General features: G+C 41.4%; 1 protein-coding gene and 1 pseudogene across 2 annotated transcripts in view; one reads left to right on the forward strand and one right to left on the reverse strand.

Annotated features, from left to right (window-relative positions):
- The window catches only part of Ttc19 (tetratricopeptide repeat domain 19), a 33,917-nt gene that overhangs the window by 13,809 nt on the left and 8,125 nt on the right, over nt 1–11,983 (forward strand). For both annotated transcript variants that reach the window (XM_021212461.2, XM_021212463.2), the window contains one exon: nt 10,815–10,966. In XM_021212461.2, the coding sequence (XP_021068120.1) occupies nt 10,815–10,966 (152 nt within the window). The remainder of the gene's footprint in view (nt 1–10,814; nt 10,967–11,983) is intronic.
- Nucleotides 6,657–7,055, reverse strand: LOC110331133 (annotated as a pseudogene).

Genomic DNA, 11,983 nt, shown 5'->3' on the forward strand with positions numbered 1-11,983 from the left:
TTTTTTTTTTTTTTGGCAAGAGAATTCTTGGTGTGTTTGGAAGCTAATGTGTGTTTGTGTGCACACTCCTAGCACGTGCTCATACGGAAGGAAGGAGAGCCTTGGGTTGTGTTCCTCAGATGTTGCCCATTGTGTGGGGGAGACAGGTTCACTCACTGGCCTAGAACTTGTCAAGTATGCTAGGCCATTCAGCCATGAAGTCTTAGTAATCTACCTGTCACTGCTTCTCTAGTGCTGGCATTACAAGCATATGCTACCATACCTGGCTTTTTAAAATGGGATTTAATTCTGGCATCAAATTCTGGCATGGTAAATGACTTAGCAAATCAGGAGTAATGTCTCATGCCTCCGTTTTCAGCATTTGGGAAGCTGAAGCAAGAATATTGCTATGAGTTTGAGAACAGCTTGGTTACAGAGTGAAACTCTGTCTTAGCAAAGAAAGGGAAAGCTGAAGAGATACCTTAGCCCATAAAGTGCTCATCATGCACACATTAAGTCCCAGAACCTGTGAAAAAAAAGACAGGCATTGTGATGGCTGCTTAAAATCCTATGCTGGGTGCAGAGACAGGCTCCCTGGGGATCCGGCCATGCAGCCTAACCTGCCTGGCTATCCTAGACCCTGGTGAGGAACAACTGCACTGACGTGACCTCTGTGTGCAGGCAGACCATTCATTCACAGAACAACCTGGCACAGAACAGAAACAAAACTTGTGTGTTTTCTGTATGACTAGCCCTGTACCAAGATGACATTAGTGGAAACGACTCTAAGAATGGTCTAGGATACTTTGTCCCCCATGATGTAGCTATATATGTAATTATTGAGGAGGTCATCATAACATAATGAGGGTTGGGGAGATGCAAGCGAGAGAACTCAAGTTCTATCCCTGGCACCCATGTCAAAAAGCTGGGTGTGGTGCCATTCTGGTAACAACAGCAGTTGGGCGGGAAGGACTCACTGGCCAGTCAGTCTAGCCTGGTCCCATGAGCTTCAGGCCGATAAGAGACCTTGTTTCAAAACTCAAGGAGAGCTACAGTAAGGACCACACCTAGTGTTGACCTCTGGCCAGGTGCAAACACATAAATCAATTACAGAGTAGCATATGTATTTTAGAAGAGCTTAATTTTCCAGAATACATACACCAAAGGCTGAATGATTTAAAAATGTAGACATTTTCTCTGATTGTTTGAGATTTATAAATTTATAGTTCATTTGTGGTTTTCTGCATTTTTATCTTTATTATGAATACATATTTTTCTTCCAATTTAATTTCTACAGCTCACATTGCAGCATTAAAAGTCAAATGTACTATAAGATTTACTTTAAAGCCGGGCGTGGTGGCGCACGCCTTTAATCCCAGCACTCTTTAATCCCAGCACTCGGGAGGCAGAGGCAGGCGAATTTCTGAGTTCGAGGCCAGCCTGGTCTACAGAGTGAGTTCCAGGACAGCCAGAACAACACAGAGAAACCCTGTCTTGAAAAAACAAAAAAACAAAAAAAAAAAAATTTACTTTAAAATAGCATTCCTGCTGGGCGGTGGTAGCGCACGCCTTTAATCCCAGCACTTGGGAGGCAGAGGCAGGNGGATTTCTGAGTTCGAGGACAGCCTGGTCTACAGAGCGAGTTCCAGGACAGCCAGAGCTAGCTAAACAGAGAAACCCTGTCTCGAAAAACAAACAAAAACAAAAAACAAACAAACAAAAAATAGCATTCCCTTGCCATACCTTCCCTCATCTGTGTTCAACTAAACTAATTCCTCCGGCACTTCTGTCTGTGTTGTGCACACACGTGTGCTTATGTAGGTGTGAGTACTTGTGAGTGGAAACCAGAAGTCAGCCTTGGTATCATTCCTCCTTGTTGACATCCTTTACATGGCGCTTGCCTATTTGGCTCTGCTGGCTGGCCGGCATCCCTGGGGACCCGCCTCTTTCTGCCTCTCATTTACGTGCTCCACAGCCCTGGCAGTTTCAGATGTGGACTCTGGAATTGAGCTCAAGTCCTCTGGTATATGAGAGGTGCTTGCTGACTCTTTTACATTTTTCTTAAAATTATCATTTATTAATTTTAATTTTTGGAAGCTATTGACTTATTGGAGAGTTAAGATTACAGTTTTTTAATTCGGTCTACATATGAACATTTAAATAACATTACTTGCTAAGTAACATGATTGTATAATTTTATCTCCAATTTTTTCAGCATTTCCGTCTGCCTCTGCCTCCCATGTGCTGGGATTAAAGGCATGCGCCACCACTGCCTGGCTCACTGTTTCTTTTTAAATCTCTGTTATCTTAATTGTTCCTATCTGGGACTTATTTTGCTCTTTAGCTTACATGAGAATTTAGGTTACTGATTTAAGAGTTTTCTTTTCTGGGCTGGAGAGATGGCTCAGCAGTTAAGAGCACTGACAGCTCAATTCCCAGCAACCACATGGTGGCTCACAACCATCTGTAATGGGATCAGATGCCCTCTTCTGGTGTGTCTGAAGACAGTGATAGTGTAAATAAATAAGAGTTTTCTAACTTACCTACATCTCATAAATATTGGTATATTTTCATTTTTGTTTATTTCAAAGTATTCTCTAGCTTTTCTTATACTTTTCTTGGTAACTTAAAACACTTATGAGTGTGATTAATTTCCAGGTTTCTTTCTGTCGTTGATCTCAAGTTTATTGTTGTGTGACAGAGACAGGGTGCTGTGCACACTCAGTCCTTCCCATGAGGTTTGTCCTGGCGAATGTAATGTTCAGGATTTCTAAGTGTCAGGGATTGAACCTTGAGCCTCATGTACGCTAGGTACTAGGTGGAATGTTTGCAATGTTTCTTAAGTCTGGCTGGTTTATAATGAGTGTTGCCCACATTTTGTTTTCCCTGACTCATTTTGTCTAGTAATTAATTATATGTGATTTAAAAAAAAAAATCCACCAAATCCACCAAACCCAGCCACTGCCTATCCATATTTCTGATAACCACCTCAGAGTTCCAGGACTCTTTGTTGCAAATAATCCCTTCACCAGAAAAACAGGGTTTCTCCAGCTACTTCTCATATATTTTAGTTTATATCTCGCTCATTCTTTGCTGAGTATTAAAATATAAGATTTCCAGAAAAATAAAATGTGACATCTTTGACAATCATATTTTTACCGTTCTCCCACCTTGTCAGACTTTTACCTGGGTGCTTTAGGGACTTTTTGTTTGTGTTGTTGTTAAGCCTGCTCAGCCCTAATTACTGTCCTGAAAGTAGTCATTTACCTATTTGCTATGTGTGTGTGTGTATATCTATATCTATATCTATATCTATATCTATATCTATATCTATATATATATATATATATATATATATATATATATCAATAAGCAATATATAGAAGGACTAATATGGTTTAGCTTTATACGAGTGACATAGTGTACAGTTACTTCCTGGGATTTGCCTTTTCTGTGGAGCATTTTGTTGTGGAGATTTATCTCTTCTGAAATGGGAAGAGAGCTGAGCTCTTAGCTTGGGGGCCTTTTGCTTGCTGAACAGCACATCTGCTGAGTTGTGTCTGTCTAGAAGGATGACTTCTGTGGATTGTCACATGACTGTGGATGAAGTGATGGTTGAGGCCACTTTTTACTGGGGAGTGCAGGCTCGGGCAGCTCTAACTACTGTAGCATGGTCCTCCATGGTACCAACAGTTCTGTTACTCGATATAGAGGATTTTGTATGTGTTTCACTACAAAAAGTACTTCTTATTGAACATCCTTAGAACGTCCTGCACATATGCAGGGTCCTCCCCAGGGATACTCACCTTTCTTCTGGGGTGTGTATACTAAATAGTACTAAATTGTATATCCAAGAGTTTAATCAGTGCTGATTCTCTGTTCCTCTTAGACTTCAGATTGTTTTAATATTTGGGAGCTAAGAGAAGGAATTTCATTATGGCTTCAGTATGTGTATCTACTTATTTGTGAACTATAATTATGTATATTGGTTGTAGAGATTTCCTGTTCAGAGAATTGTCTGTGGTTTTTTTTCTCAATTGTGTGTTTATTATGTTTACATCCTTTTTAGCGCTTTCCATTGTATATAGTACTATGTTTTAGTGCTGCTGGCATTATATTTTCCAAGCACATGCTCTACTCCAGCCTCTTTGCTTAGTGTTTAAGTCAGTGCCTCCCAGCCCTCCTGATGCTGTGACCCTTCAGTGCAGTTCTTGGTGCTGGGTGACCCCAGCCACAAAATCATTTCCATTGCTACTTCATAAGTGTGATTTTGCTACTGTTATGAGTTGTAATGTAAGTGTCTGATACACAGGATATCTGATATGTGACCTGCAAGGGGGTTGGAATGCACAGGCTGAGAACCATTGATTTCATCCATCCATCCATCCTGCTTGCCTGCCTGCCAGAATTTTCAAACTGTTACTTGTGTGTGCCACAGAGCAGCTGTGGAGGTTCAAAGGACAGCTTTCGGGATTTTCCTCTCCTGCCACACTGAGGCAGCGTCTCTCTCATGTCTGCTGCTTTGTATCTTCTAGACTAACTGGCAGTCTCCTGTCTCCACCTCCCATCTTGCTTGGGCAAGTATGTAGAACAGCCACAGCCACTGGAGATTTCCTGAACAGACTCAAGAACCCTTGCAGAGAAGTTTTGTTGTTGTTGTTTTGGTTTTTTTTCTCCTTAGGCTGATATGACTTCTGGCCCCTAGATAGCACTGTGGCAGGAGATGGGCTGCTTGCAAAGCAGGCACATAAGCCAGCCTTAGGTATGCACCACTACATCCAGGGTTTGTGGGTTCTGGGGAATCACACTCATAGTATCAGACCTGTGCGCAAGCACTTAAACCATTGGGTCATCCTGCTGACTAGAGTTATTTTTCTTAATGGCTTGTGAGAGTTACTAATTTGAGTTTTCTTATATTTTTGTGGGTGATGTATGTCAGAGATTAAATTGTGAGTATTAATAGAATCATTGGATATTTTCCTTTGTAGTTTGGGACTTTGTGTCTTCTTTAATAAAACCATTTACTGTATTAAACTTAGAGATACTTTCGTCTAAATAATTTACCTAGTTTAGTTTATTTTAGAATAGTAAAATGTTTTCTTAAAAAGAAAGATTTACATAAGTTTCTCAATAAGCCATATAAAATGACCACATGGTTTTCTCTTTGAAAAGGGCCATCTATACTTGACAGCAAAGTCACAGTGTAACTAATGAGGGTCCTAATGTCTACTTACTGTTTCTTATGGTGTAAATAGTCAAGCCTGACCACTTAGGAGTGGTGGTTCTCAACCTTTCTAATGCTCCAACCCTCTAATATAGTTTCCAATATTGTGGTGACCCCTAACATACTTGACCTGTTACTTTGGGTATTTGATAGTCTTTTTACTCAAAGGGATCATCTTGGTGGCTCACGACCAAAATAATGTGTTGCTCTTACCTGACTCTGTTATATAACAGGCCCTGACTCTGCCAGCTGCCATGGGTTTCCTTGATGCATAGCAGCCGGGTAGTCTAAGTTTGGCTTCTGGCTTTCTCTCCTGCCTCTCTTTCAGTGCATTTTTAGAGTGATGTTAATGTTTTTAGATTCTGTAATTACAATTGACACTTTACTACTATATCTTCTTTCCATAGTCATTTCAGTCCCCTTGTTTCTTTTCATTTGTTTACTCATTCAACTAATCACTGAAGAAATGAGAGCCAGCCCCTCTGTGAGGCACTGAGCTGTAGTTATGTGACCTCCAGTGGAGGGAAGACATGGTAAACATCCAGTATGTTGTGATGTCTGCAGTTGACGGTGCTCTGTACATCCTTGCATTGTATAAATGGAATATGTGGCATATGATGGGAGGACTTCAGATCTGGCTCTCTATTTTGCACAAGTTGAAGGCCTTAATTTCTGGATTCACAGGTACTCAGACCATTTACAGAGGCAGTTTTTAGCTAATTCATAACTTGTGGCCCTTGGGAACTCAGCTATCTCCAGCAGAAAGATTCCCATTTATCAGTCATATTCTTGGAAGTAAATGCCTTAGATTAGATTCTGCTTTTCTCCTCTATTACTGTGTTCTGGGAAGTGCTGAGTATGACATCAGTTGACTAAGGAAAGTTTCAGTATATCAGAAATTCCAGGGTGTTCCAGGTAGCCGGAGATACTTTTGGTTTTGTAGACAACCTTGTGTTTCTAGGGGTGGGTGGTGCTGGGGGGGAGGCTGCTGCGCTCAGACTTTCTTAACTTTCTTTTTCTTTTCTTTTTTCTTTCTTTCTTCCTTTCTTTTTTTCTTTCGGTTTTCTTTTGTTTTTCTTTTCTTTCTTTGTTTTGTCTGTCTTCCTTTCTTTTTCTTTCTTTCTTTCTTTCTTTCTTTCTTTCTTTCTTTCTTTCTTTCTTTCTTTCTTTCTTTCTTTCTTTCTAAAATCAGTCCTGTGTCTTTATTAAAGGGGGTTAGAAAGGACCACGCCTGGCCACCAAGGAGTGAGGTACCAGCCAGGAAGGTGGGATGGGCTCAGGCTCTTGGGCTTCAAGGAAGACTGATGGCCTGGAAGGGCCCAAGGAGACCTTGTCCTTGCAGCAGCTGAGAAAGTGCCTAAGGGAAAGCTTTAGGCACTACAGCCACAAGCTGGGTCTGCAGGGAGGGAGGGGCTGAGGCTGTGGATGCAAAATAGGTTGGTGTGGTCTGGAATCACTCTGAGGCCACCTTGGCTTGTTTACCTAGATCATCCACTGGTCTGACCCTGTTTGTTGCCTTCCATGTCTACCTCATTAACCTCCCCATGAACAAGTGATTCATTATAGTCATTCATCTCAACCATGTCCTTCATGTCCTCCTCATCTTCATCATCCTCTGAGGCAGGCTTGCCAATAGGTACCAGGTTGTTGTCTTTCTCTGCGATGCTTTGGAGCCAGGCCTGATGCTGCTACTCCTGCTGCTGCAGCTTCTCTACACAGGGTTGATCCAGATTAAATCACAGTGCCTCAGTCACATGAGGGAAGAGTGAATCGAACAAGGGGGACATGGCTCCTAAGTAGCTGTTTGATTTTGGCCAATACACTTAACCACTCTGGGCCTCAGTTTCCTCATCGCTCCAAAAGCCAGCAGCCAGTGGCAACCTGGAAGTGCTTCTGCTCAACTTTTTTTTAGAGATTGGCTTTTATTAGTGGAACTTCTATACTTTATAGATATGTACTGTTGCTGCAGCACTTCCTCAGACTCCATCCTGTGATCTATACTAACGTAGTAAATCTACTGAGGTACTGTTCTTGTACCCTGCGACATAATGCCTGGCTATCCTCTGCAGGTTTGAGAATTCCCTTGGCTCACATTTTGAGTATAGGCATCAGTAATGAATCTCGGTTTCTTCATATACTGGTTTTAAGTAGTATATGTTTTTACTGTGATTAGAAATAATATATGGAAGACATAATTAAAGTTTGGAGAAATAAACACATGCTCTTCTTGGGTTCCAATGTCCCTCTGGGCTCTTACAAATGGTATGGACTTCTTACTCAGTTTTTTTATTAGGCTATCTGATTTGTCTAATTGTCTAATGTTAGCAGTATCTATATTTCAAAGAATCGTTTCCTCGGTGCTGGAGAGTTGACTTAGTGGTTAAGAGCACTGACTGCTCTTCCAGAGAACCTGGGTTCCTTCCCCAGCACCCACATGGTGGCTCAGAATTGTCTATAACTCATCTCCAGGGGACCTGATGTTCTCTTCTGACCTCTAGAGGCACCAGGTACACATGTGATCACAGACATATATGTACAGGCAAAACACCCATATACATAAATAAAATAAAAATAAAAATAATCTTTTTTTTTTTTTTCTTGGAAAAAGAAGTTCCTTTGGGTTAGTGAAATGACTCAGCAGGTGAAGGCAGTTGCCAGCAAGCTTGAAGACTTGGCTTAACTCCTGGAACTCATAGGGTGAAAGGAGAAAAGCGACTCCCACAAATTCCCTATAACCCACACGAGTGTGCTGCTGTAACAAGCATACGCCCTGTGGGTGTTCTTTTCTGGACTTATAAGTTCTTCCATCTACCACCCTTCCAACCCTTATTCCACCCCAATTCCTTCTAACCTCCCAACACTAGGTTGGAGAGAAAGAAGGTTAGAGGAGAAAGGGGGCGAAGACCTCCTTAGACTACTTCCTGCTGATTAGGGTTATCAGGTTCCTTGGGGCACATCCACTCTCCATCATCAGGATATCTCCAACCAGCAATCTAGCAAACCAGCAATAGCAAACACAACAGCAGTGGGGGCGGGAGCCACTCCAGGTTTTCTCCAGAGTTGCCAGAATTAAATTGCAGCTGGCAAAACTCAAGCCTCCCTAGAGCATAGGACAGTCATAGTTAAGGGATGTGGAAAAACTGAAGCAGCCCAATATCCCATACCTGAGATTAAAACAAAAATATATTCACATAACATAATTGGGTTTTTAAGAAACCAAAATTTTCACTATATGCCACCCAAGTCCTGTGTATCCTTCTCTTGACAGCAGAAGCCTTTTCATACTTTCTGGAAGTTTTTTTTTTTTTTTTTTTCTTTCTTTTTTTGAGGCAGGGTTTCTCTGTGTAGCTCAGACTGTCCTGGAACTCACTATGTAGAGCAGGCTGGCCTTGAACTCACAGAGACTCTCCTGCCTCTGCCTCCAGAGGGCTGGGATTAAAGGGCTGTGTGCCCATGCCCAGTGCTTTTTCATTTGTCCCTCAGTCACAATCGAAAAACTGTTATTTTAAAAAGTGTATTCATTTAAAAATACTTATATATGAATGAATGACTATTTCACCTGCATTTAAGTAAGTGTGCAGTTTGTGTGCCTGATGTCTGGAGAGGCCAGAGGAGTTGGGAGTTCTGTCTTGTTACGAGCTACCATGTTAAGAGCACCAGGCATTTTTTGACCATTGAGCCGTATCTCTAGCTCTGATTTACTTTATTTTTAGTTATATGCATGTACATAGCTATGCGTATATTCTGTATGTATGTATACACATACAGAATATTCTGTGTGTAGATATGTGCGTGTAAGTGCAGGTGCCTTCAGATTCCAAAAGAGCGTGTTAGATCACCTGGACCTGGAGTAAGCACCCAGCGTGGCTGCTGGGAACCAAATGTTTTTGTGGTCAGAATGTGTGATGAATTTAAATTATATTTTTAAAGTATTTTTTTAGAAAATATTATTAGAGCTGTACCTCATTAATTGTACATTCTGCCTCCTCTCCTTTACATATAGCAGTAGTAACTGTACCCTAGAATTGCTTGTCATTTGTCCTTGTTGTCTGCTTGTTTGGTTTTGGACCCAGGAACTTACATGTGCTAGGCAGTGCCTAGACCTCTGTCTTTTTAAGTTATATTGATGAATGCCTTTTATAGCTGAATGATTTTAAAAGACCATTTAGAAAATACAGAACCATTTAAAGACAATTAAGTGGACCATGGTAGGACCCAGGAGGTTGAATGCTGGAGGACTGCAAGCCATAGGCCTATCTCAAGGAAGAAAGGGTAGTGAGGGTGGACATAGGAGGGGGCCCCCATGGCCATGCCCAAAGTTTTTCACATGGGTTCTGGGATCTGAATGCCATTCTTCATGCCTGTCAAGTTTATACTCTTAGCTACTGGGCCATCTCTCTAAACCACTCCCAACTTGGATTTCTGAAAAGACTTTGAGTCCCATGCTGCACCCACTGAGAGCTGAGGGGAGCTCTCCTTATCCTCTCACCTCTACTTCCAAATGCTGGGATTATTGGTGTATGCTATGAAACCTGGGCAGTGCTATGCTGTCGTCAAACCCAGGGCCTCATGAAAGACAGGCAAGGGGATCCTACCAAATGAGCCCCAGCCCTCAATGTTGTTACTGACCTTTGATTAAGCAAAGGCAAATTATTTTTAGATTTCCAACTTTCCTAATCTGATAATATTCAGATTCCTATGCTTATCTACCACAACTGTGTTATTTTATCTGAACTGTCTCTTCAGTAACTGGTCGTAGTGTTACTTAGTAACAAATATTTTCAAAATTTTTTATAACATTTGAAATTTTCCTGGAGACCTTAAAGGATGGAGAAGGAATGATAGCTCTGGTGAATTTAACTGGCCATCTTCAAGCGATGTGTGATAGTTTACTTAACTAAAATTAGCCAATAAGCTGAGGCAGGGGGATTGATAGAAGTTTGAGGCCAGCTTAGGCTATAGAAAACAAAACAAAACACCCAGAATCCTGTTTCTAGTTCTTTGTGAACTTTGACTTGTTCTCACCCATCCCTTTTCCTACATTATTTCGGCCATATCTGAAGGTCTAGAGGTTAGCTGATACTGGGCACTGATGTCTAGATCTGCAGTCTCCTGCTCTTCATTTGACATCAGCTGTGTGAAGTCTGTAGTCAGTTTTGCCAGTGTCACACTGTCCCAGCCCTTAGTCTTTGAAAATTGGACCATGTTCTTTCCATTACAGAATTCTGAGTTTTATTGGTTTCTTACTGCATTTTTTTTTCTTAAACCCTAAAATAACATCCATTGGCCCTAGACTTTTTTGCGGTTGGCTCATTCTACTTAATCATATTTTCTGAATACTAGTTCCCAATTTTAAGATATTCAATATTGACTCTTTAATCTATTCAAAAGGAGGGGGTAGGTCCACAATTTCAGGCAGCTACTTGTCACTTTTGTCATTTAGTTGGTTGTCTATCCACCCGAACAGTTTCCTGTAGTTAAGAGTTTATCTAAGTGACCTGAAGGATTCAGTGAAGCCTGGTAGCCACAATGATAAAGTATAGTGGCTTCCTTTTTGACCTTTGTATATAACTTCTATTACATCCTCGCCATGCTTTTATTTTTCTTTTAGAAGAAACAGCCAATACTTACCTCCTCCTTGGCATGTGCTTAGACTCTTGTGCACGCTACCTGCTGTTCTCCAAGCAGCTATCACAAGCACAAAGGATGTATGAAAAAGCCCTGCAGATTTGTCAAGAAATACAAGGAGAAAGACACCCACAGGTAAGAGATGAAACAGTGTATGTAAGCCAGGCCTAACAGTATATGTAAGCCAGGCCTGCCCGGTAGCACAGGGATTTTGTAGAGGGTCATAAGGTCACAGGTTCAAGGGTGCCGGGCATAGTTGGTGAGCTCCCATGCCAAAGGGCTGGGGTTATATTTCAGTAGCAGAGAGTTTGTATGGCGTTGGTAAAGCTCTACATTCAGTGACTAGCATCAGTTATGGGTGTGGCAAGACGTGGTTAGCCATTCTGAACTGTCATAAGGAATGCAGGTTGATATCCAGATGTATGGAATCCTGCCACTCCCCCGTCTGTTCATTTTCTTTCCACCAGCTTTCACTACTCCCAACTACTTGTTTCAGGAAAGGTTTGAGATTGCTGACTAAGTCACTGGTTCTGCATAGACCCTTTTCTGAGTCATGGTTTCTACAGTAGTCTTTGTATAAGGCAGGCTTTTAACCCAGGGTCTATATACTCAGAGCTTCAGAATATGTAGCCTCATGTTCACATGGTTTGTCGACTCTTAGTGAGAATCTTTATTTTTCTTCCTGGAGCTGGGGACTAGACCCAGGGGCTTCTTCCATACCAATAAGAACCTTTGCAAGTACCTGTTTAGTTCATATATAAGTATCTTTTTCTCCTGTGTAACTGGGAGATGAGGAAGCAGAGATTTTTAATTTGGGGGGTGGGGGTGGGGAGCTAGGAACTAGGGATTAAAACTAGGGCCTCATTAAATTCAAGGCTGAGCTGTGGCCATAACTTCTAAAAACACTATTAAAAGCAATATACAGCAGATCAGTAGCCAACATAAAACTAATGGAGAGAAACTTTAAGTAGTCCCATTAAAATCAGGGACTGGACAAGGCTGCCCACTTTCTCCCTACCTGTTCCATAGAGTACTTGAAGTCCTAGCCAGAGCAATTAGACAACAAAAGGAGATCAAGGGGATACAAATTGGAAAGGAAGAAGTCAAAATATCACTATTTGTAGATGATATGATAGTATATATAAGTGACCC

This window comes from Mus pahari, chromosome 14, assembly GCF_900095145.1.
Source record: "Mus pahari chromosome 14, PAHARI_EIJ_v1.1, whole genome shotgun sequence".
In the NCBI taxonomy this organism is placed as follows: domain Eukaryota; kingdom Metazoa; phylum Chordata; class Mammalia; order Rodentia; family Muridae; genus Mus; species Mus pahari.